Source organism: Terrapene carolina, unplaced genomic scaffold, assembly GCF_002925995.2.
Source record: "Terrapene carolina triunguis isolate 2854851 unplaced genomic scaffold, T_m_triunguis-2.0 Scaffold111, whole genome shotgun sequence".
NCBI lineage: Eukaryota > Metazoa > Chordata > Testudines > Emydidae > Terrapene > Terrapene triunguis.
The window spans coordinates 7,164,602-7,190,740 of record NW_020664462.1 but is presented as its reverse complement, the minus strand read 5'-3'; the positions used below and the strand labels follow the sequence as shown (position 1 = coordinate 7,190,740).

The 26,139-nt window shown below is 46.4% G+C and overlaps 1 protein-coding gene across 6 annotated transcripts in view; it reads left to right on the top strand.

Annotated features, from left to right (window-relative positions):
* ADCYAP1R1 (ADCYAP receptor type I) overlaps positions 1–26,139 on the top strand; it is a 171,572-nt gene that overhangs the window by 53,991 nt on the left and 91,442 nt on the right. For all 6 annotated transcript variants that reach the window (XM_026652153.2, XM_026652152.2, XM_024196806.3 and 3 more), the window contains exon 3: positions 16,430–16,535. In XM_026652153.2, the coding sequence (XP_026507938.1) occupies positions 16,430–16,535 (106 nt within the window). The remainder of the gene's footprint in view (positions 1–16,429; positions 16,536–26,139) is intronic.

Genomic DNA, 26,139 nt, shown 5'->3' with positions numbered 1-26,139 from the left:
GGAACCCAGAAGATGTAGGTTCAATTCCAAAGAATGCCATGGTATCCCCTGTGTGACCTTGGGAAAGTCACTTACATTTTCTGTGTTCCCATCTGTAAAAGGATGCTAATAATACTAGCTTGTCTACTTAGACTATAAACTCTTCGGGCTGAAACGGTCTCTTACTGTCTGTTTATACAGCAACTAGTGTGCTGGGGCCTGCAGGTGACTGAGCTGCTATGCTGATAGAAGCAATAAAAATATAGATAGAATGTCAGACATTAAGATGTACTGAAAAACAAGTTTCTTAGTACATCGGTACAATACATTAATTACAAAACATCTAGATCTGAACCCATTTCATAAGCTTCTGGTTATGCACACACAACTATCTAAACATTGATAATTTTTTTTATTTAGGCTTAACAGATAGCTCGGTCTTAAAAGTGTTTGGTAGCAGATTATAAAACACAAAATGGTTGCCTTACATTAAAACCTTCCCCCGCTCCCTGGTAGTAGCCATACTAATATCTGTGACAAGCAAACAGTATGGGGCCTATAGAGATTTAGGATCTTTTATTGGGATTTTTTTCCCCTCTTGTTTTGTATTTGTAAATTTGGAGGAGTATTGGATAAACAGTTAAATAAAAACTAGAAATAAAATATTAGATTCACTGGAAAAGAGCATGTAAAATAAAATGTCAGATTCGAAGATTTCCCCCCTCCCCCCCCAGTGGTGTTCAGTTATTAATATCCAGCTCTTGGAGGGAAATTATTCAAGTCTGTAATAAGGGTGTTGCTGGGCTTTTCTTCCTTTCTATTGCTGAATCAGCAGCCTGTGCAGATTTACTGTAGAGTTAGCTCTCGGTGAGACAGCCTCAGTGCAGACTGCAAGCTGCGTTAATAAGGAGACAGGAGTGAAAGCCAAAGGGTAGGAAGGAAGGGTCTGAGCAAAAAAAGGAAATTTTCTTTGTATTGCTTACCTGTCATTTACTAGAATTCTGTGGCATTAGTCAGGAACTCAGGTATTCCAAGACTGGCTCTCTCATTGGTTCAATCTATGGCCTTCGATAGGCATCTATCCATTATGTGCCTCAGTTTCCCCATCTCAAGCACAACACTTGTCTGCTTTACTGGGGTGTTGTATGGGATGAATTAGTCAAAATCTGTAAAGCCCATCAAGAAATATTGCTACCATGTGTAATTTCCCAGTGTAGTTATGACTGCAGACCCCAAGGGTAAATAAAAACAAATTCAACAAAGCCTTCTATTTATTTCTCTGGGCAGGAGGTGAACAGCTTCACTTTAGTCCCACTTTGACTCACATTTCTTAACAGGAAGCAACACTTTTCTCACAAAATACTTATCTGGCAACTGCTGAGGCCCGGTCTACACCACAGAGTTAGGTGAACGCAAGGCAGATTACGTCAACCTAACTCTGTAAGCGTCTACACTAAAATGTCGCTCCTGCCAATGTAACTCGCCCGCTACGCCACCTTAATAACTCCAGCTCCGCAAGAGGCGTAGCGCTTAGGTTGATGTAGTTAGGTCGGCGCAGTGTCAGTATAGACACTGAGTTGCTTACATTGACTGTTGCTGGCTTTCAGAAGATTTCCCACAATGCCCCACACTGACACAGAAAACTGTGCAAGTGCTCCTGGTGAGGGCGTGGTAGTGTGAATGTGCTGGCCCCTGCTTCCCGCAGCTCCCATTGGCCGGGAATGGCAAACTGCGGCCACTGTGAGCTGCGGGGGGCCGTGCCTGCGGACGGTCAACATCAACAGAACGTCTCGTGGACCGCCAGCGGATTACCCTGATGGGCCACGTGCCAAAGGTTGCGCACCCCTGATCTAACATATTGCAGCACAGCAGGAACAAACAACCATCCCAGAAGTTTTCTAACATCGTTCTGAAGGCTAAAAAAAATCTGACCTCATCTTTATGTTTACCTACCCTTTCCCTTCTCAGTGCACGTCAGCACGCTTGTTCTGTTCAACCAGTTTCTTCTGCAGCTGCCTAGGAGATTTCTTTGGGATGTTTTTGTGAATAAAATGCCTAGATTGAGGCCAATAATGTCTCTCCTGATAACATCCATGTTGCTATGGGCAGGTCTACCCTACTGCTTAAGTCGATCTAACTTACGTTGCTCAGGGGTGTGAAAAGACACTCACTTGAGCAACGCAAAGGACAGTGATCTAAACGCTGTCCACGCTGGCGTTGTCGGTGGAAAATGCTCTCTGGCCGACATAGCTTCTGCGTCTCTCCGAGGAATTGTGATGACGGGAGAGCTCTCTCCTGTCAGCATAGACCATCTGCACCAGACAAAGCTGCGCCGATGTAGCACTTCTAGTGTAGACCTGCCCTGTTGTTTACCAACCACTGACTATTGATTAGTTTGTTGGTTTTTTGCTGCAGCTGCAGCCTATTGCCTGCTCCCTCAAGCCCTGTATGATGAAGCTATTAATATGCAGCTAAAAACAATACCTTAAGACCAATTTCCACTGATGTATTTAATCAGAGGGAGCAAGGACTGATCCTTGCCCAGGGTGCATGAATGCTCCTCCTACCCTGGCTAGAAGCAGGGACAATCTGGATCTGTATATTTGATACCGTGGTGATGAGTTATAGGGCTCACGATGAATAACTATTAATGTAAAGAAATCTCTATCTTCAGTATTATTGCTTCATTCCTTATTTTTTGTACAGTGATTACTTTTATACCCTGCTTGTTTTTTGTTTTGTTTTTTTAATACCTATAAAACTGCACTGGTAAAGGCTTACTGTGTATACTTTAAATACAATAACCTTGAAAATCTGATAGAAGACAGTCAAAAATGTATTAACGTCACCCAGACCAACCCATGAGGATTAATATAAAATATTGTACATCCCAACCCATGCTTTAAATTCTTTTAGCTGCAATATTATCCCTCTGGTCACAGAGGGATCCACCTTATTTATCTCCTCCATAACTTATTTGGCATCCAGAATTCAGGTGGCTGAATGTGCATTATTGTTCATTTATTATTGTTGCCTCTAAGAGCCCCAAGCATGGACCTGGACCCTATAGTGCTAGGCGCTGCACAGGGAAGGAAAAGACTGTCCCTGCTCTAAAGAGCTTACAATCTAAGTATAAGAGAAGAGACAACAGATGGTCCTAGGCAGGCAGGGGAGTACAAGCAAACAATGAGACAATATTAGTCAGGATGACAACACGGCAGGAGATTACCCATGGCAGGAGATTAGTAAATTTGTAGGCTTCATAGAAGAGGAGATTTTTAAGGAGGGGGTCGAAGATGGCCAATGAGCTGGCTTCAGGGGTGCTGGAACAATTTGTGCAGTGGGAGCGCGGAGAGCCATTGAACCAAACGGTAAACTCTGTATATAATGGAAACCATTTTGAGCTGGGGGAGGCGGGGGCAGCAGCCCCCAGGACACCTGGTTCCATCACCTATGGGTGGCTTTGTAGAGGTTTTCAGTGAGTCCCTCCCAAGCGTGAAGGGCAGCATGGGAGAAAGCACCAAGGTGGAACATTTAACAAGTGGGTGATGGAAGCCGGCATACTGGGCTGATTGGAGGAGCGAGATGTCATCTCAATAGGGAACAAGAGATGACAGGTAAGGTGGGGACAGGTTGCACAGCTGGCGTAAGGAATGGGTGAACCAAGTAGATTAAAATACATACTCCCTTCCACCCCTTCCCTCTCCCTGCTATCCTGCATCTCCTTGCCATATAACTAAGCTGCAGCCCAGAGAGGAATGAGGATGGAATACTGTGACTGTAGCCCTCACCTTCTAAATTTTGTTGTCACATAAAAGTTGCAGGGAGGATAAAGGTCCTGGATCTCCCCCTAGAAACAATGTTGTTGTCTGGGATCTCTTTCCTTCCTCCAGACTTCTCCTTGGAAACCACCCAGAGGGAGGAGAAGTGCTTTACACCTCTTCATCCCCCAGAATGCTGGGGGAGTGACAGAAGTGCGGTATTGGGCTATTGTCCCCATAACCAAGAAGGCAACATGAGCAGAGGCGAACCGGGTCATAGAATCATAGATTCATAGACGATATGGGTTGGAAGAGACCTCAGGAGGTCATCTAGTCCAACCCCCTGCTACAAAGTCATTCGTAAGGAAGGGATATGAATAGGGAGCTAGAGGGGGGATGGCATCTCAGATGTTTTGGATAATTCAGGTTCTTGGCAAGCATCCATGCTTTGGGGACTTTAGCTGAACCTGAGCTCCAAACTTTGAGGTTCTTTCATCATGAACTGCAGCCTCCAAGAGGACGTGCTATGCATCAACGCCTGGTTGGCATGAAAAGAAAGATCAGTCAGACAGAGCATGCTGCATGGTGCTAATGCAGCAACTGCCAAGGTTAAATATAGAGACAAAACTTGGCTTGCCCTGAGGGGATTTGTAATGCAGCAGGACTGCAGGGATCGTGGATTGCAGCAGATGTCAGAAGCTGAGCATCTGTGAAGATATGTCACCAGTGACATTTATAGGAAGCCAGACCAAAATTTTTAAACCTGGGGAGCTAAAGTTAGGCTCTTGAATCTATATTTATCAATCTAAATAAATGTGGCCTGATTTTTTCAAAGATGCTAAGCAACTGCAGTTTGAGCAGCCTAAATTTAAGAAGCCAGGTTGACAATTTTGGCCCAAGTCTACTATAGTTAGTGTAGATTAATGGTTTTGCATACTTGGGGTGTTGGGGTTTTTTCCCCTCTGACACTAAAAAAAGTGTCTCTTGTATAAATATGCAGAAGATCATCAGGCCAAAATGTCTGTACATTGCAGTCAATCAGACATCTGCTTGGCAAACAGCACCAGTTGCCCTCTCTGTTCTCCTTGGGTAAAGCCCCATGCCACTATATTCTGTATTGAGACCTCCCAGTCTCGATGGCAGGCTTAACACTTAGATGTTTATTCCATTTTGTTTTCATTGAGACTTAAAACAGCAGGAGAGCATAACATCGGAGAAATAGGATTTATCATGAATCCTTCCCAACTAGGTAAGACCTTCACTGGTCTAACTGAGCAGATGTCATTGTACAAGAGTGTCTGCCTGTGTGCATGATGGGATTCATAAAGTGAAACCTGAGCTTTGCTTCTCAGGAATTTACCCGTTAACTCTCATGGTGTAACTGAGACAATTGTGCATCACTGAATGTAGCATTTTATGGGATGATTTAGTTGGTGTTGGTCCTGCTTTGAGCAGGGGGTTGGACTAGATGACCTCCTGAGGTCCCTTCCAACCCTGATATTCTATGAGTCTGTGATTCAACCTTGTGTTGAGTCAGTTCCGCATTAAACTGCATTTCCGTATGAGTGCTTCACGGGAACTGTAACCTATGTAGTTTGCACAAACCACCAAGTGACTCCCATGGTGCACCATGCCAGAGCATAGACTACGTTACATCATGGAAAATGGAATCTTGGCCAGGGAGCCCAGCGCATAGGAGAATGGGAAAATGTGGGACCCCTAACTTCATCTCCCATAAGGCAATCAGCCACCGGAAGAAAATGCAATTTAACGTTAAAGTGACTTGAAAAGATAACTCGTGACCAGCTCTGCTGGTGAGCATTTTTGGCCACACCCTGAGCAACCTTGATGGGGGCTGACTTTCTGAAAATACCAAGCATCCAACCCTCTGAAAAACAAGCCACTTTAAGGCATCTCAAGACAGGCAGCTAGAATAACTAGCCCCTTTGGTAGATTTAGACTCAGTCAGCTAAGGCTATATTGTGTCATGGAAGCAGCCCAAAAACTAGCCAGGGGAGGCCAGGAGAGAATTCCCATCTGCACAGAGGAAAGCACTGCCAGCAGAAAGCTGATGTAGGCAGCTCAACCAGCCACCCCTCTTCTCCTCCCCTGGTTTAAGGGGAAGGAGAGGATGTGTAGGGGGTAGAAGGTTGGGTTAAGGAGTGGGCATGGGGAAGCAGAACTATGCCCTGTTCTCCATCACCCTAAGTTATGACTGCACAGGGCAGCTCTAACTGGCACCTGGTCTGGGCCCTGGGGCAACTGTACCCCCTGCTGTGTGCTGCACCCAAGCAGTACTTGAACAGAGTAGAGAAACAAGGTCTCCATCCCCATGTTTTTTTTCCAGCCCACTATTAAACATCTCCAGAGGTGGGGGCCTCCCTTTCCTCGGGGCATTATTATTATTCTGCATTCTAACTGTTCATCATTGGGAAGCTTTTCCAGTTCTTCACCCTCTACTTTTCCCTCTGTTAGTCTCCAAGCTGGTCAGTTTTACTGTGGTGTTACTCTAACACCATTCAGCCTCCTCCTCCTCCACTTGCTTCTGAATAGGTTTGTTCCTCCCACCCCAAGTATGTGTGGTGGGACAGAGGCAAATCTATGGAGAGAGATTTATTGAGAAGGCTGGTTTGCAGATTACTGGCCTCAGTCCTCGGAATAATGGGTTCATTAAGAGATTAGCCTTTTCCCACTTGGACACAACACGGGAACCAGCGTCTCCTGGCTCTGAAATGAACACACATGGATTTTACAATGGTAACATTAAAAAGTTCTGCCATTATGAATGGCCACCACTATAGTGAATGCTATGACCCTACCCTTAAGCAACCTTCTTTCTAATTGCAATTTGATATATTCTCCTAAATTTGGAAGCCCCTTGGGAGAACATAAGAGCCTTAGCAGGACACAGTGTCAGAGCCGGGTGAGGATATCTGGTAAAGTTGAGGGCAAATAGCTTTAATTTAATTAGGGGATTAATTAAAACTTTCTCCCTTGGTGGGTTTCTACAGGCTCATGTAGTGGTAGTTGTTGCTCAGCTCTGTTAAGTGTGACTCAGATCAGTGGTTCTCAACCAGGGGTACGTGTACCCCTGGGGGTATTCAGAGGTCTTCCAGGGAGTACATCAACTCATCTAGATATTTGCCTCATTTTACAACAGGCTACGTAAAAAACTGGCGAAATCAGTACAAACTAAAATTTCATACAGACAATGACTAGTTTATCCTGCTCTATACACTGAAAGGTAAATACAATATTTATATTCCTGTGGATTTATTTTATAATTATACGGTTAAAGTGAGAAAGCAAGAAATTTTTCAGTACTAGTGTGCTATGATGCTTTTGTATTTTTATGTATGATTTTGTAAACAAGTACTTTAAGTGAGGTGAAACTTGGGGGTACGGAAGACAAATCAGACTCCTGAAAGGGGTCCAGTACTCTGGAAAGGTTGAGAGCTAGTCATGACCCCATTGAATGGTGAGTTCTTGCTGAGATTCTAAACAAAGGGCATTTCCTGCCTGAAATATTTCCATTGGGATTTTATTTAAGTTAAGTTTAATCTTTGCAAAGAAATGAACAGCTGAGCAAAGCCACAAGTCGAAAGTCTCAAGAGTTACGTTATTTCAAAACGCATGTCTGGAGAATTAGGTTTTGCACACGGGTGGATTTGCTGTGCTGTAGAATGCTAACATCCTTCAAGGTTATTTTGGCATGGTGCCCGCATTCGACCACTCTGTGGCCCTGATCGTGAGCCCTGCTAGAGTTCAGGGGCTACCCGGGCAGCAAAACTGTCTGCTTGGGAATCTGAAAGGGGATCCCCAGTGATGCTGCCGCAGCTTCACTGCTCCAGTACCCGAGCTAGCTAGATGAAAGCTACCGTGGGTATGTTTCCATGAGCTGTAATCACACCTCATAATTGCAGTGCAGACAGACCCCCAGAGGCACTAGCACAGAACGTAAAGACCATGGGGAGGAGGAGCTAAGGGGCTAAGCCATCTTTCTGCATCCCCGGATCCAAGGCTGCCCTGAGGGCTGGAGCAGCCGCTGAGTTAATTTAAACAGCCTTGGTGGCTTGACGACATTACAGCAGCCTCCCTGGACTGCCCTACTGGTGGCAGCACCATCCCCGTTCTCCACAGTTCCATGGTCCAACCCCCCACATGTTCCAGGGTGCTCCCTACAACAAGGTTTGCAAGGGCTCGTTCGAAAGCAGCCTGCAGTTGTCTCTACAGTGCCTGTGCTGGAGGAATCTCTCCCCACCCCCTCAGCCCAAATCAGGGGGTTAGTAGTGTTTTACCGGGCATAAAGGACCAGAGTAGGGGGTGAGGGTCACAGCAGAATGGGTTTAGCTGGATTTAGGAAGGGCTAGATACTGAATAAGATTAAAAATGAGAGTTGACTAGATGGCCTGGTGTTTTAGGGCATACATCACAACCTCGAAGAGCCGAGGTTAGTAAGGCACATCCCCGGATAGCAGGTCATTGCATATAGTCACCGAAGACAGGGATTCAAGAACCGTCCTCTAAAGCAGCTGGTATTGGCTGCTATTGCAGCCAGGGGACCACCAAAGATGTACCCTGGGTATAATTTGGAATGGCAATTCCTATGTACCCTGGAAATGGCATGGAGAATACCTGCCTCATGTCCCTCATGCTCACAGACAGATTTGATCATGGGTCTTCTCCAGAAAATGAAAGGCTGCATATGCCAAGCTCAAGAAATAGAAAGTACTGCTGGTTGCATCATTCACCTTTTTATCCAGAGTTACTGCTTCAGAAGGCAGCCATTAAGTAAATTATACGTGATTACACAGCAGCTGTTTTCTAGTGTGCAGATAGACAGGCATCTCCCAGGGAGTCATTCAGCTCCAGAAGGTAACCACATCTTCCATACACATTAACCCATTGAAAGGGATCAATGACCTGTCTTGCCAGCTGGCTCTGTCATTTTAGGTGCAATTTGTTGTAAACTGAGTGTCAGAAAAAAAAAAAATATTCTATCTATTGTGTTCTTGTGACTCGCTTTGAATAGCTTTCTAACCACTTTCCTCTTTAACTTTGTCTGAAGTGTTTTGAAATTACAGTAGTTTGGGCTCCATTTAGGCCAACTGACAAAAGCACAATCAAGTGACGATGCGTGGCCTTTATGGAGCAAACAATGTATTCAGTTGTCAGGCCAATGTTGTAGGAAGCAGTAATGGCATAAATCAGCACCAAGAAAACCCATCTAATCAGAGATCATTCCTGAGCATCCCCACAAGTAGGCTGAGAAATGATCGACAACGGCAGGCCTTGGTTGGACCAATTGCTGCTGGTTAGAAATGGGGATGAAAGCTAATAACATTGTTTCCATTACAAACAAGCTTCCTTTCTGTAATTCCCTCATGCATATTCATCGTTTTGGTGAGTTAGCTTTTTAAAAAAATGAGAATCAGAATAGAAGTAATTCAGCATGACATCAATGATCAAATAAACCCAATGGATTAAACTCATCCCTAGTGTAACATCACTGAAGACTATAGAGTTGCACCAGAGATGAATCAGACTCCATTTCATCTTGATAGTTTGTTGATGTAGATGACTGTTTCCAAAGGGCTCAACTATGTTCATATACACAGTCTCGGTCTCTCTCTTCCTCACTGCCTGATCTAAATACTATTGAAGTAGGTGGAAAGACTGCCATTCGATTCAGTGAGCTTTGACTCGGGTCCTTATAGATAGGAAATACAGAGATCAAAGGGGAAAGAAAGCTAATGCAACAAAGAAATGATTTAAAAACAGTTATACAATAGCAATGAACGTACCAAGGGTATTGTACCAATTCCTGTTATATTTGTAAAGCCAAAGTCCAGATGTAAGGCCTGACCTGCAAACTCTTAAGCACATGAGTAACTTTTACTTACTTGAGTAGTCACATTCAATTTACTCGTGTGAATAAAATTCTTAAGTGTTTGCAGGATTGACCCATAGAATGTCCATTGAAAGGAATATTCTATTTTTATACCAGCATTTCTAGCCATGAATTCTACACTTCGGGGGAAAATCCTCATTGTTTTTTGTCTCTGAACCAGTTCTTCAGTGGGGGCACACTGAGACTTCTGAAATCCAGTCATATGCTGTGAAGAGCTTTTTTGATTTCCATTTGTGATCTGCAAAATTATTATTGCTTTCCATTAATCTTTTTTCTAAAATAAGTGTTGATCAGTGGCTACAAATATGGTACTAGGTCATTTTAATTTCTAGAGCTCTTCAATGTACCACCCTGACCAGTGGGATCAGATATCTTTTGCTACCAGTCTCCACCTTATCCCTTAGCTAGATTGGTCTGTGGACATCTCACTGGCTCAGGGGCACCCTCCTTACACCTGTGCATGGGCTAGCTAGACCTTGGGGCCCCAGTGTGCAAAAGTAAACAATGATGGGTATCTGCTACTCCATTTCCACTATTACACCCTCCAGAGTGGGGGGAGAGGGTTGATGTGCAGAAGCCATGGCACCATTCCCCACAGAGCATTGGCCAATGCAGCTAACCCAGAGCAGGAGGAGAGGTGTCATCATTTGCTTGTGCAATAAGCCAGCAACAAAGCATCAATTCCTTGAGCAAAGGGGTTTAATGAGGGGATTGTGACTCCCTGAGCCACAGTTCCTTCACCAGGATCCTTTTGGGCAGCTCAGCATGTACTGCCCCTAACTATGGGCCATGTCCTTGTGGCACAAGCTAGCCTTACGTTGGCTTATTTGATGCAACTAAGCAATGCTTATGATTTAATTTGTAATGCCTAGGGACCTATGAAAAGCAGGGCTTCCTGTGCTAGGCACTATAGAAACATAGAGGAGTACACAGAACTTATAACTTATCTTTACAAATGAAGGCTCAAAAACATCATGAATGTGTTCCATGTCTCTAAGGTGCTTTATTAATAATTCCTATATCTCTCATCATGCTTTATGAAGGAAAGTCAATATGACTATCTATTAGATAGGGAAGCTGACGAGTAGAGACTTGTCAAAGGTTGCCCAGTATGCTACTAGCAGAACTGGGGAATAGAGCCCACATCACCAGCGTCAGGATTCAATACACTATCCACTGAGCCACTTTACCATAGTAGCAACATGTGTCTTATCTTATTTCTTCAAAGTGAAATAGCCACCATCTATTTTTAAAGCCATCAGTCTACATTTATTTTTCTTCAACATCACAAGTTCAGGTTTCATACTCCTTTTGCTTGATTGATTTTTAGTTCATTGCATACTAAACAAAAACTTGCCTGCCTTCCTAGAAGCTCAAGGAGTCCCAGTCGCTTGGTTCTCTGGGTTTTGGTTCTAAACATTCATTTGTCTTTCTCGTGCTGCCTGCCTGCCTTCTAGGTTTTGTGATATCCATCAGCGTGTGCCAGAATTGCAGGTGTCACTGGTGTTTTCAGGGAAACTGCAACCAGTCTGAGAGCAGCAAATATCCTCAAGGCAAAAGAAATAAGATCAGAGAAGGTTGTGACCCTTGTGTCACTTTCTGGGGGTTCAGCCCACAGCAGTGCAGGGGTGTATCACTGCCTGTAGCCCTACGTGCCTCAAATGCTCTGTTGCTGTGGCTCACAGATTGGACACCAACAGCCAGTGGACAAAAACAGTCCCCTGAGCATCTGGTTCAGAGCTCCGCAGCCCTGGTTCAGTGTTCTGACCCCAGCAGCCTGCCAACAACACAGGAGCCCCACCCGGGTCTCTATCAACTGTGGTTATTACTTGCAGGCATTCACCCACGAAAGCTTATGCTGCAATACTTCTGTTCTTCTTAAAGGTGCCACAGGACCCTCTGTTGCTTTTTACAGATTCAGACTAACACAGCTACCCCTCTGATACTTGCAGGGTGACCCCCAACACACTCCCCACCCTGGATTTTCCCCAAACCTGCTGCCCTGAAGTGCCCAGCCCTCTCATGGAACACGCAGAGAATTCATAAGGTTTGCTGCACTGTAGCACAGCGCAGACTCACCCCTGTGGCGTCTCCTGCTGGTTGTCCTCGGGAATTAGCTCTTCAACCCAGGAGCGCCCTCTGCAGGCCAGTGATCCGCTTGCCATTGGCCCCCGCCGCCATGTCCCTCCCAGGACCCCAGTGCCCTTATCTCAGGGTTCTGCCTCCTGCAGTACCCCACCATCTTACTGGGTTTCCCCACCCCAGGGGAACCCCCACCCCCTATCCCCACGTTGCCTCAGTCATGGCTACTGCCAGTCTCCATTTAGCCCCCGCACCCTGGGGCAGACTGCAGTCTATCAGCCGATCATCACAGGCAACACGGGGTTTGGACTGGCTGCCTTTACCCACCCTCCGGCTGCCCCTCTGCAAGCGCAATGCCTAGGTGGGCCTAGAACTAGGCCCCGCAGCCTGGGGAGTTGCTGGCCTAGGGCTTCCCAGCTCCTAAGGCCTTTCCCCAACCCAGCCTGCCTCTAGGTCCCCTGGGTGAGTTCCCCAGCAGCCAGGCCTACCTCCCTCTCAAGTCAGAGAGAGACTACTGCTTCTTCTGGCTTCCCTGGCCTTCTTATAAGACCCAGTTGCTTAGTTTGGGGCTTGGCCCCAGCTGTAGCTACTTCCCCCAATCAGCCAGGGTTTTACTCCTTGGCCCCGCCCCAGCCCTCTGCAGGGCTTTTCCAACCCCTTCCGGGCTAGAGCGGCTGTTCACCCCGCTACATGCACCTTTAAAGAGACCAAAGTTACACCTGGGAAACTCATGCTTCCGTTACCATGTACATTTTGTGGTGCTGTTTGGTCATAGTTGGGAGGCTAGGGAGATAGCATCCCTATGCATGAGTGGCATACAGTGATCTGAGAAGTGTCATGCATGCTGGGCTTAATCTGTGATTTCCAGAGACCTTCCGGGAAATACTCAGCCTGGAAACAGGATTAGATGATATAGCCCATCTCAGTATAACTCTCATTTAAACACTGACACCTCTTTTGCAGTGCATCCCAAACATTGTTTAATGTTCGTAAAGTGAAGACTGTGTTCCTTACAAAGGCAGTGTGTCCTAGGGGATAGCACACTGCACTGGGACTCAGACATAAGAACATAAGAATGGCCATACTGGGTCAGACCAAAGGTCCATCCAACCCAGTATCCTGTCTACCGACAGTGACCAATGCCAGGTGTCCCAGAGAGAGTGAACCTAACAGGTAATGATCAAGTGATCTCTCTCCTGCCATCCATCTCCACCCTCTGACAAACAAAGGCTAGGGATACCATTCCTTACCCAGCCTGGCTAATAGCCATTAATGGATTTAACCTCCATGAATTTATCTAGTTCTCTTTTAAACCCTGTTATAGTCCTAGCCTTCAGAACCTCCTCAGGCAAGGAGTTCCACAGGTTGACTGTGTCTGTGTGAAGAAAAACTTCCTTTTATTTGGTTTAAACCTGCTGCCCATTAAGTTCTTTAGTGGCCCCTAGTTCTTATATTATGGGAACAAGTAAATAACTTTTCCTTATTCACTTTCTCCATACCACTCATGATTTTATATACCTCTATGAAATCCCCCCTTAGTCTTCTCTTTTCCAAGCTGAAAAGTCCTAGCCTCTTCAATCTCTCCTCATATGGGACCCATTCCAAACCCATAATCATTTTAGTTGCCCTTCTCTGAACCTTTTCTAATGCCAATATATCTTTTTTGAGATGAGAAGACCACATCTGTACACAGCATTCAAGATGTGGGCGTACCATGGATTTATATAAGGGCAATAAGATATTCTCCATCTTATTCTCTATCCCTTTTTGTATGATTCCGAACATCCTGTTTCCTTTTTTGACTGCCGCTGCACACTGCGTGGATGTCTTCAGAGAACTATCCACAATGACTCCAAGATCTCTTTTCTGATTAGTTGTAGCTAAATTAGCCCCCATCATATTGTATGTATAGTTGGGGTTATTTTTTCCAATGTGCATTACTTTACATTTATCCACATTAAATTTCATTTGCCATTTTGTTGCCCAATCACTTAGTTTTGTGAGATCTTTTTGAAGTTCTTCACAGTCTGCTTTGGTCTTAATTATCTTGAGCAGTTTAGTATCATCTGCAAACTTTGCCACCTCACTGTTTACCCCTTTCTCCAGATCATTTATGAATAAGTTGAATAGGATTGGTCCTAGGACTGATCCTTGGGGAACACCACTGGTAACCCCACTCCATTCTGAACATTTACCATTTATTCCTACCCTTTGTTCCCTGTCTTTTAACCAGTTCTCAGTCCATGAAAGGATCTTCTCTCTTATCCCATGACAACTTAATTTATGTAAGAGCATTTAGTGAGGGACCTTGTCAAAGGCTTTCTGGAAATCTAAGTACACTATGTCCACTGGATCCCCCTTGTCCACATGTTTGTTGACCCCTTCAAAGAACTCTAATAGATTAGTAAGACATGATTTCCCTTTATAGAAACCATGTTGACTTTTGCCAAACAATTTATATTATTCTATGTGTATGACAATTTTATTCTTTACTATTGTTTCAACTAATTTGCCCAGTACTGACGTTAGACTTACCGATCTGTAATTGCCGGGATCACCTCTAGAGCCCTTTTTAAATATCGGCGTTACATTAGCTATCTTCCAGTCACTGGGTACAGAAGCCGATTTAAAGGACAGGTTACAAACCATAGTTAATAGTTCCGCAATTTCACATTTGAGTTCTTTCAGAACTCTTGGATGAATGCCATCTGGTCCCAGTGACTTGATACTGCTAAGTTTATCAATTAATTCCAAAACCTCCTCTAGTGACACTTCAATCTGTGACAATTCCTCAGATTTGTCACCTACAAAGGATGGCTCAGGTTTGGGAATCTCCCTAACATCCTCAGCCGTCAAGACTGAAGCAAAGAATTCATTTAGTTTCTCCGCAATGACTTTATCATCCTTAAGTGCTCCTTTTGTATCTTGATCGTCCAGGGGCCCCACTGGTTGTTTAGCAGGCTTCTGCTTCTGATGTACTTAAAAAACATTTTGTTATTACCTTTTGAGTTTTTGGCTAGCTGTTCTTCAAACTCCTTTTTGGCTTTTCTTATTACATTTTTACACTTAATGTGGCAGTGTTTATGCTCCTTTCTATTTACCTCACTAGGATTTGACTTCCACTTTTTAAAAGATGCCTTTTTATCTCTCACTGCTTCTTTTACATGGGTAAAAGTAAAAGAGACCTGGGTTCTCTGCTCAGCTTTGTCCCTGGTGTACTGAGTGACCTTGGCAAGTCACCTTTCGGTCACATAGCACTATGTTAAAACCTACTAGGGAACTTTTAGTTCATACCAGCAGGGTCTACCCGGACCTGTTAGCATACAACCCTGTTTGTCAGCCTGGGATAGAATTGGGGTTGACCTTTGATACTCTTATATCCTTAGTAATATGTGTGAACAAAGAACAAAGACACTGTGTGTGTTGCTTCTGCCTGGCCAGATGGGTTTGTGAGTACAATGGGAAGAGATAAGGGATAGAGCAGTTAAAGTGTTACAGGGCATGGTGGGAGTGTAACATATATGAGCACACTTTAAGATTGCCTCAACCCCATCTCAAGGCATGGTCAAGCAACCAGGCAGGAGGAGCAAAGAGGGATTGGGGGGAAGGTATAAAACACTAAAAGACCAAAGAAACACCTGTCTCTGACGGTAGCACAACCTCAATCCTCACCCCTCCCATGGGGTACAAAAGGCATGGGACTGTGGGCATGCTCTGCAGGTATATTTGGGCCTGCTAAGAAGGGGGAATCGGGACACAGGCAAGGCTCTGCAGCATCAGAGCTGGGAACGGGGGAAACAGGCAAGGCTCTGCGGTGTCAGAACTGGGAAAGGAACACTGGGAAACAGACTCTGTCGGCGTGTAAAGCTATGGACATGCTGGCTTGGAACTAACCCCAATAAACATCACATTGCCTGCACTTCGGACTTCTGGTCTTCTGCTTTCTGTCTGCGTGACAAGAACCAGGGGAGGGGGTGAAGGGAAAGCCCTCTAACAGGACCAATTAATGCCCAACACGTTCATGTGCTTTAGAAATCACACCCCTGTCCTCTGCATTACTGCCCTGCGTATACAAAACCTCTGGTGACTTCCTTTTCTCTCTTCCTTTGCAGCATGTCCTACCCTGGACTTCTGTAGCGATATAAAGACAGTGGTTAGTACCAGGAGAGATTTGATCAACACAGCTCAGTTTAGCTGGGATTGCATTTCATTTTGGCTGTAAAACCATCTTGTAGCCACGGGAGAAGAGCGGAAAGGAGGAAACGTGGGCTGCACAGCCACAAAAGTATTTACCTGGCTGAAAACTAGAAGAAAGAGGTAGATTCAGTGACATGCCCAAGATTACACAAGAGTCAATGGCAATACTAGGAACTGACCCTAGGGCTTCTGAGTCCCCATTCAATGATTTAACCACTAGATGATCCTTCCCCTATGGCTTCAGACTCCATAAAAGCAGTGTATTAGAAGTGGATAGCAGGAAAAATAAAACCGATGACATTCCTTGCAATAATTAATCTCCATTGTAATCCTGTTGTTTAGCTTTAGGTCTTCTGCACCGGGCAGTGAGTTTACAGTGCATTTATTTCACTTTCCAGGGCTGTTTTCCCCCCAAGAGGAGGATCACAAGATTTACTGGTTTTCCATGAGTTCAGGATAGACTGGTGTATTTGTAATTGTTCTGCTTTCTGCCTTTCAGGTCGCAGCGACGCACTCAGACTGCATCATCAGAAAGGAGCAGGAGGCCTGCCTGGAGAAAATCAAGAGAGCAAGTGCCCTCAATCCACTGAATGAGTCCTCCCCAGGTGAGTTCCAGTCTGGGATGGATATGTATGTTGAACGAACGCCTTCCAGAGTTTCCCTCTTATTACATGTGTGATCTGCCATGTGACACACAGAATATTGATGCCAAAGGCTTACTAGAATATGATTTAGCAATTAAAGTTAAATTAGCTAGGATAAACATTATAAGAGCAATTAACTGTCATGCTTCAGGGCAAATGCTGATGACCCGCCAAGGTCAGGAATATGCTTCCTTCCATAGTACAGTATGACACAATGAGGTATATTTATGGGACTGATCCAGAGCCCATAGACTTTTCAATAGGCATTGACCGGGTCAGGCTCTATGGGGTTTTACACCTTCATTTGGAGCATCTGACATCAGCCACTGTTGGAAATTGTATATGAGAGCATCGGTGTGTTCTGGAATGGCAGTTCCTATGTTCCTGTCTTCATTTCAGTAATAATTTGCACCAGTGGAGCACCTGATCAAAGGACCTCAAAAGTGCTTTACAGACACTAATCATATGCTACTGTGATGAGTGCCAGATTGATAGATTGATAGACAGAATCCTCCCACTACCTCAGAGCCACAGACAGAAAAACTGAGGCCCAGAGAGCTGCAGAGCCCAGAGAGGTGCTGAGCACCGTCTCCTTCTCATTGACTTCAGTGGGAGCTGTGGATGCGCAGAACCTCTGAAAGTCAGGCCCTACATGACTCCTCTGAAGTTGCACAGCAAGTCACCAGCGAAGCATTACTGGAAGCCAGGCATCAATTCTAGGGCTCCGGCCAAACTCCCTGTGGTGGAATTTGGGCTGGAGGGGTGTAAAGGCAGCACAGAAGTGGCCAAACTGGGGGACATGGTGAAATCCTGACTGTGCCGCCTCTGCCTGGCCATGTTTTCCATCCTGGAAGCAAGCGGGAGGATGCAGGAGCCTTTATGTTGCCTCTGTGCCACCGGAGCGTGCCCTAAAGTGGGGGTGCTCCTCCCATGGTCCGTTCAGATGGCTTTGTGGGCAGAAATCTGCCAGGAGCACAATGCGAAGTGACCACGCCAGAAGCTTGCAAACTGGCTCACGCAGCAGCGGCCGGACCCTGCTGTCCAGCGCCTCGCGAATGAATCAAATGGTTTGATGGAACCAGGGAGAGCGCACAGGTCAGGCCTTTCCTTTTACCCACAGGCTTCTCTAGTTGTTTCTGAGTGCTGCCCCTTCGGTGGCAGATGAGCCTCTGAATCAGAAATGTGGGCAAGGGGCTCCCCTGCAGAGCAATAGCAGCAGCTGATTGTGACTCTTGTTACTTTTTATTAATGATGAGCCAATTGGCTGTTGTTTGGATTCAGGAATTCAGAGAGTTTAGGGGCCATTGGATCAGCTGGTCTCACCTTCTGACCAGCACAGGCCAGAGAATGTCACCCAATTGCCCCTGGTTCCGGGATCCTGACTCTCAGATCCTTGAACATACAGATCAGCGTATCAGGCCGTGCCCCCAGGCAGAGTTACAACTGAAGCCAATGCCACAAACTCTGCTTCTCCTGGACCTCTGCGTCTGGCGAATCCATTCCTGACATGGGAGGGAAGCGACCCCTGCCTGCATGGCCTCTCTCTCTGCCCTACAAGCACTGCCTTGGCAACGGGGCCCAGCTCCCCCCTTTCTCCTTCCCTAAGCATCTTTCACGGAAATCACCACAGGTGAGATTCCCCCAGCTCTTCCTCAGCAGCGCTGGGGAGAATGAGGTCCCTTGTAGTCCCCTGATTGGCCTTGCTCAGTTTGTGACTCCAATTAGGGGGCACGGGACGAGCTGGAGCGACTCACCCAAACTCCCTGAGTGCCAGTGGGAGGAGGAAGGCAGTGAGTGGGAGTGGCCACTGGCACCCAGTGTGGAGTAAGCTCCTCCATGAACTAGGGGTGTGTGTGTAACTTACTTTGCCACCTTCTGTCTGCCCCACTTGGGAGCCAGGGGAGGAATTGTGACTCTAGGGGTCACAATTATGCTAGGCTGGCTCAAGCTGGTGCTCTACCAATCGCAATGTAGCCACCTGAGTCCGTACCTGCCTGGACCCCCTGAGTCCCTGGGTGACTAGCCTGAGCCACCACCCCATGGCCCCGGCTACACTGCTATTTTTAGTGTGCTCGCTCAAGGAGAGCTACCATGGGTACGTCTACACAAGCTTGGCCTCACGCCCTCAGTTCCGCATGTAGGCCTGACCTTTGGGTACCGCTCCACTGCAAATGACACCGGGATTGCCTCATGCTCGGCATACCTGCGCTCGCTTCAGTCGAGCTGGTGCAGGTAACAATAGCACCGAAGACGTGGTGGCATGGACCCTGGTGGTGGCTAGCAACCTGAGTACATACCCGAATCCCCAGCGGGCTTGTTCTTGGGTAGTTAGCCCACCACGGTTACCTGTGCCAACTCGATTAATGCTGGGGGGGCGGTGTTTGCCTACCCTCCCTGCAGACACACCTTCCTTTGCAGTGTCAATGGGCTTATTCCCTGCTCTGCTGCCTGCTAGCCCATACTCGGGGCAGATTATAAAGCCATAATCTAGACCTATCTGATTCATCCAGCCTTGTGTGGTACATATTTCAGACCAGACATTGCCACCTTATTCCACAACGATTCCTACTGCAATCAATAGGGCCATGCATGGGGTAAAGCAATATTCAGCATCACCGAACCTGGCCTTTCGTTCACAGTTATCAAGAGCCTCATTTAAAAGACTGGCCCATTTCAGTTCTCGCTGCTCTGAAACTCCCTGCTTTGGGATACCTGCCTGCAGGTGAAGGTGGCTGGGGGCATTTGCAATGCGTTTTTGTCTTTGATTGGTTCCTTTCCCTTCCACCCACCTCAGCCAACCTGTTCTTCAGCTGGGAGAATGTGCTGCACTCTCATTAGAGGGCTAAAAAAATAAGGCTTATTAAAAGTGACAGCTGCTGGAGAAATGGACTGTTAGCTTGTTTCCTTTAGAAAACCGAGCAGCATAGAAAACACCTATGTGCTTGTTGGAGGCAGATGGGAGAAGGAAGAAATGCATTCTGACTGGTAAATAAACAGAGAGGGAGGTGAGGGGTAGAAACCTAGGTATAGCCTTTGACTTCCCATCCAAACAAAGCCATGGAACAAAACCTATTTCACGAGTAATCTCTATCGAAGGAAATCTCTCTTCCGGAGGTCCTTGGGGCAGGGACTGAGTTAGTGGGCACAGAGGCAGTTTATTTCATTACTCCTTTATAAATATAATGGAGATATCCCATCTCCTAGAACTGGAAGGGACCTTGAAAGGTCATTGAGTCCAGCCCCCTGCCTTCACTAGCAGGACCAAGTACTGATTTTGCCCCAGATCCCCAAATGGCCCCCTCAAGGATTGAACCTACAACCCTGGGTTTAGCAGGCCAATGCTCAAACCACTGAGCTATCCCTCCCCCCGCCCCTTTGTTCTGTGTTTATACAGCACCCGGCGCAGTGGGGTTCTGGTCCATGACTGGGGCTGCTGTGATGCAAATAAATAATGGGAAGTTCTACGGACCTGTTCCTTCCAACCCATCCTCATGCTTTAAATCCTTCCCCCAAATAAATTAATCCTATAGAAGTCAATGGGGGCTCTTTCTGCATGCTCCAGACTGCTCATATTAGCTCAGTCCTCCCTCACTTTGCCGCCCGCTGTGTTAGGCTCCAGCTTCCAGATTTGCAGAGGAGTTGGCTCCCCAGCCAGTCCTTAGGGCTCCCGCAGCGAGCTGCAATATGTGCACAATGCTCACGCTGCAGCTGTAGCCACGGAGCCTTCAGATTAATGCTAACAATATTCTCCCAAGCAGCCAGCCTGCGGACGCGTTCGTGCCTTGGCACAGCAGATTTTCCCCCTCCTCGCGGTTGTGTTTGCTGTCTTTTTGTTCTCTGTCGGGTTGTGTTTTTCTTCCCTCCACTGCTTTGTGGTGTCTGTAAGTGCTTGGGAAACAATGGCGCTTTCATGTTTATTTTACAGCCCCTCCATGATCGCTGCTTCCTCTGAAGGGTTTTCAGTCTTTCAGGGGCTTTCATAAGAAAGAAAATAAGGGTAAAATACTGACCCCGCCCCCTCATCCCTGCAATCCTGGCCTCCCACGTGCAACGCCTGAATAAAAGGAGATGCATACACAGATTTTGAGCAAGGGCCAGAATCCTCCTTTCGTGAGCCGTGGAGGGAGAGAAAATGTTACAGGGGAAAACAATGCAGGAGAATGAAGGGGAGGAGACAGGAGAGAAGGAAGGGCAGCCATGCACAGCAATGAGACCAGATGCTCTCCTACATCGATATCTCTCTGATTTTCTGCCATGTTCCAGCCTCAGTCCTAAAGTAGATTAGAGCAGCTTCTAGGCTGCTCTAACCTATGATAGCTGGCAACAGTCTACAGTCCACTGACCCCACCCCATCATCCCTGGAGGACACTAGGTGAGACTTGGCAATGCACATCTGCACTCTGGCCAAACCCTCCCCTGCTCCCAGCATTCTCTGTCCCATCCCCATCACCTGGGAGTTAGTGGGGGTGGCGTAGGAGTTGCCTAGATTGTCTGTACAGCTGCCAGAGTTGGAACAAATGGGCTTGAGCACATGACAGAGTCTGGCCCATGAGTCCGGCTGCAAGACATTTTAAAATCTAAGGGCCAAATCCTGCATCCTTTACTCACATAACTACAATGGAAACACTCATGTGAGTACTGGTTCCAGTACAGATCCCTTAGGAGGTGATTTCAATAGGGGTTGAGGATGCTCAGCACTTTACTGGTTTGGTTCCCTTGGTTTAGTAATTACAGTTTCTGAAATACAGTTCTTTGGCCTACCATGTCCATAATGCAGGTCTGTTCTGGGCCCACAGTGCACTGGATTCCATCTTTGTAGGGGAATGCCCAGTCTCCCCAGACCTGCCATTCCAGGCAGGGGTCTACACTCTGCCTGTAGTACAATAATCCTGATCTGATGGTGTCAAAACACCATTCACCGTCTTAAACAAAGACGGTGAATGGCTATCCAGCTACAGAAGCAGTTTCTCCTCCCTTGGTGTTCGCACCTCAACTGCTAGCAGAGCACCTCACCCTCCCTGATTGAACTAAGCTCGTTATCTCCATACTGATTTATACCTGCCTCTGGAAATTTCCATTACTTGCATCTGAAGAAGTGAGGTTCTTACCCATTAAAGCTTATGCTCCCAATACTTTTGTTAGTCTTAAAGGCGCCACAGGACCCTCTGTTGCTTTTTCCAGATTCAGACTAACACAGCTACCCCTCTGATACTTGACACTTCACAAAGAAAGTCCATATCATTATCCCCATTTTACAACGGGGGAAACTGAGGCACAGGGCAGTAACTTGACCAAGGTCACCCAGCAGGCCCGTGGAAGAGCTGAGAGTAAAACCCAGGTCTCCAGTCTAGTGCTTTATCCTCTAGGCCATACTGCCTCCTCCCAGCCTCTCAGAGGTGTATGTTGGGGACCGAGTGATCACATCACCTGATCACAAACAACTCTGAGCACAGCAGGTATACAACCATGCATAGCAACACTCCACAATAGTTTAGCACAGGGACTGACCAGGAATACCTTAGCCAGTTGAAACTGCAGGGTGTATTTTAGTAGCCGTAATATATGGAGAACACACCAGCGCTTATATTCCTTCCTTATCCAAAGTGCCATGGGATCTTTCATGACCACGAAAAAGAGACACGCATGACAGATGCTTAATACACTTCTGGACTGCATCTGGGCACCATAGTGACAGGCACGGTCTAAGAAGCTGAATGGAATAGGAAGTGGTCAGGGCTCTGGTTTTATGTCTCATTGTAAAATCACTCTTTAATTCTGGCTGCCCCAGTAAACTCTTTTAGCATGTGCCGTGCTTTCCATCCCACCCCCTCCATCCCAGGGACAGCTGCGCATTTCCAGCCCCATCAAGTATTATAAACAGCTCTTTACTGGGCTATACATATGCAGCAATCTTCCCCTGCAGGAGAATCATGCAAGCCAGAGCCCTGTTGTCATTTGAACATGATGGAGAAAAATGAAAGGTGTGGGGCGGGGAGAGAGAGAGTTGATTAGGTTGCGCTTTCCCAAATGCAGCGGGTGAGCGAGTTTCACAGATGTGCGCTTTGAAAAGGAGCCCATCTGGATGGGAAGATGGAGCCGGACTGCTGCATTGTGAGAGTTTGCTCTAGTTTTTTTTTCCTGAAATGCCTCATCAATCTCCCATTCTTTCAAAGCCTTTGAGTGAGCCATTCTTATTGCCCTCACCAGCCCTGGGGAAGAAGTTATTTCATTGTGCATGCACCTCCCTCCTTGTTGCAGCTGTGTATGGGAATAATCATAGAATATCAGAGTTGGAAGGGACCTCAGAAGGTCATCTAGTCCAAACCCCTGCTCAAAGCAGGACCAATCCCCAACTAAATCCCCAAATGGCCCCTCAAGGATTAAACTCACAACCCTGGGTTTAGCAGGCCAATGCGCAAACCACTGAGCTGTCTGTTGTTCTCCTGGTTATTAGCTCTTCAGAAGTTCTTTGGTGGTGTTGGATTTCTCTCCACAGCAGGGCAGAGCATCCACTGACAATCTAATACCAGGTTCAGAAGCATGGAGCAAGAGACTTGGGGTAAAACTAGGTACTACATGACTCCAGACATGGCAGATTCACTCTTATTATTCATACTGGAAGGGGTATAAACTCACATGCTTCAGCAGAAACCAAGGTCTAGACAGTTGGGTTAGGAAGAAACATTCCATATGGATAGGTTATCCCATAATTGCCAGCTGGAGTTTTTACTGCACCTTCCTCTGAAGCCTGTGATGCTGACCACTGCTGGAGACAGGACGCTGCGCTAGATGGACCATAGATCTGAGCCAATGTGGCAAATCCTATGTTCCTGCATATTGCATTAACACCTAGTGGCCCCACTCACTGTCAGAGCCCCATTTTGTGATGGACTGTAAGACCACTCCTATGTCAAATCGCCTACAGTCTAAATAGACAAGACATGTAATATTATTATCCCCATTTTACAGCTGGAGGATTGAGGCATAGAGAAATGATGTGACTTGCCCAAGATCGCACAGAATGTCTCTGGCAGTGAATGGGACTAAACCCAGATCTCATGAGTCCCATTCCCTAACCACATGATGATCATCACTCTTGATTTCACTAACCCTTTTGTCGCTCGTCTTCCATGGCACCTGCGGTGTTGCCATTGTTCTAGCAAGATGCCATTACAAGCAAGTGGAATGTATGGGCATGCTGGTACACTCTGGATACGAGAGGAACATCCTACTTGCATATATTTAGTATGATCAGCCTCCATGCTGATATATTCCACATGGATGCACTAGGTGTGTTCCATAGGAACGTTGGAATTCCCATTCCAGATCAGACCAGTGGCCCATCTAGTCCAGTAGCCTGTCTCCAACAGTGGCCAGCGCCAGATGCTTCAGAGGAAGATACAATAATCTCCTGAATGGAGAATTACGGAATAACCTTCCCACAGAGGAAGTTTCTTCTTACCCTCATCAGCATAGGAGGTACGTGCTGCTGGCACATTCAGCAGCACTCTAATGGATAACATGGACTTTCTCATTTGATTCCCTCCCTCTCCACCTCTAAAATAAATCTAAGTGTTATTGTCCTTTGGACATTTGCCGAGTTTAATTTAATTGAGCCAGCAGAGGAAACAAAGGAAGTTGTATTTCAGTGGCTAAGAGCCTGAAACCACCATCTAACTTGAAAATACAGGTGTGAAAAAGGCTACTCTGTATTACAGAGTGTATTATACTATGTCATGACCCCAAGGGCTTGAGTTTGGGTCCTGACAGTTCATGGGAGCAGCCACACTCCAACCCTCCACCTGCCACCCTAGGATCCATGAAGCCCAGCCCCACTGTGAGGGTCTGCCCCTGAAATCCAATTGGCAGAGTCCCAGAACAGCTGATTGGCCAGCTGGCCCTACTTAAACCAGCAGCAGGAACAGGCTGCAGTCCAAATAACTGGGCTTCACCCTGCACTGGACTATGTGCTTCTGGCTCTGGTTTGACTTCCTGGCATCCCAGCCTGGCTTAACTCCTGGCATCTGACTTGGGGTTCCTGACCTCCAGTGTGTCTCATGGCCCCGACTCTGGTTCCTGACTTGTGGTTCATGATCTCCAGTTTGTCTTCTGCTTCTGGCCTCCTGGTATCCTGACCCAGCTACCTCTTGACTCCTGTCTTGTCACTGCAGACTCTGGCTCTGACTCCTAGGTCTGGCTGCCTACAACCTGGCTGTGACCTAACAACACTTACATAGTGCTTTCAAACATAGATGAAGCCCTATACTCTCTTGGGGGGTAGATTATTGTTAACCAACAGAACTGTTAACCAAGTCCCTAGTGCAGAATCTCTTACTGCAGGTGGTGGTGCATGAGCCAGAAAGACTTAAGTTCCTGATTGCAATTGCCATCATCATGGCAAGTCCCAAAGGGACATAGACTTCTTGCAGAATCAGAACCACCCACATCAATCTCTAGCAAGGCCCTGAAGATGGTCTGGCTGGATATTCAGTTTATGTTCATTGCTGGCAATCTTCTCACACCACTGAAGCTTTTGGTGACCGTCTGATTGCCGGCCATGTGATCCCCAGCCCTGGAGTGTGTTCCTTGGTAAACGTGCTTTGTAATTCATTTGTCCTCCATCCTAATAATAATTGGCAGCAAATACAAGCCCAGGCCAACCCTAGATTTTACTTGTAAATCGAACCCCTTGGATGAAGAGTCCTGTGCCAGTAAGCTCTTTGGGAGGGGGACTGTCTTTTTTTCTGGGTTCATACTGCCCCTACTACAGTGGAGTCCTAGCCCATGAGGGGAGGCTCCTAGGTGCTACTGCAATACAAGTGATTAATAATAATGTGTGAAAGCCACAATGTTATTTTACAGCGTCTCTTTTGAGACGATTTCTGCACCCTGGCAATGAATAACAGAGGCATTTTGGGGTGGCTTTTAGCAAGGAAGGTGCACAATTACTCCAAGCCAAAATGTATTACTAGCTAGTTTTTTTTTGTTAGGATTACACAAGGGCAAGGAGAGGACCGTGCATTAGTGCAGATGTTATTTATTATCTCTGATTGCATGAGCATGTAAAAGCAAAAGGGCTAAGGAAACGGGAGACACCGATGTATATGCTAATGATTCATGAGGACAAGACAAACGTTGACCTTTTCAGTAATACCTTGGGCGCTTTCTTTTGTTCTGCATGCACAGTGTACTAAGTGTACTAAGTGTACTGGAATTGTGTAGCTACAGGAAGACAGATACTGAGAGAGTCTTAGCAGTCAGTGAGGAGCTCTATTACAATGGTTTTGGCTTCTCAACATGTTCCTATATAGGGTCAGATTCCCTACTCTGGCTGCAGATTTCCAGCTGAGAATTCTCCATGTAAAGACACTCCCTGTTGATCGTAACTGTGCTGACTATCTGTCCCTTTTCCCCATTACATAGGGAGTGTGTTGGGGGTAGGAGTGGGTGGGGAGGACGCATGGGCTCCATATCAGAGGGGTAGCCGTGTTAGTCTGAATCTGTAAAAAGCAACAGAGGGTCCTGTGGCACCTTTAAGACTAACAGAAGTATTGGAGCATAAGCT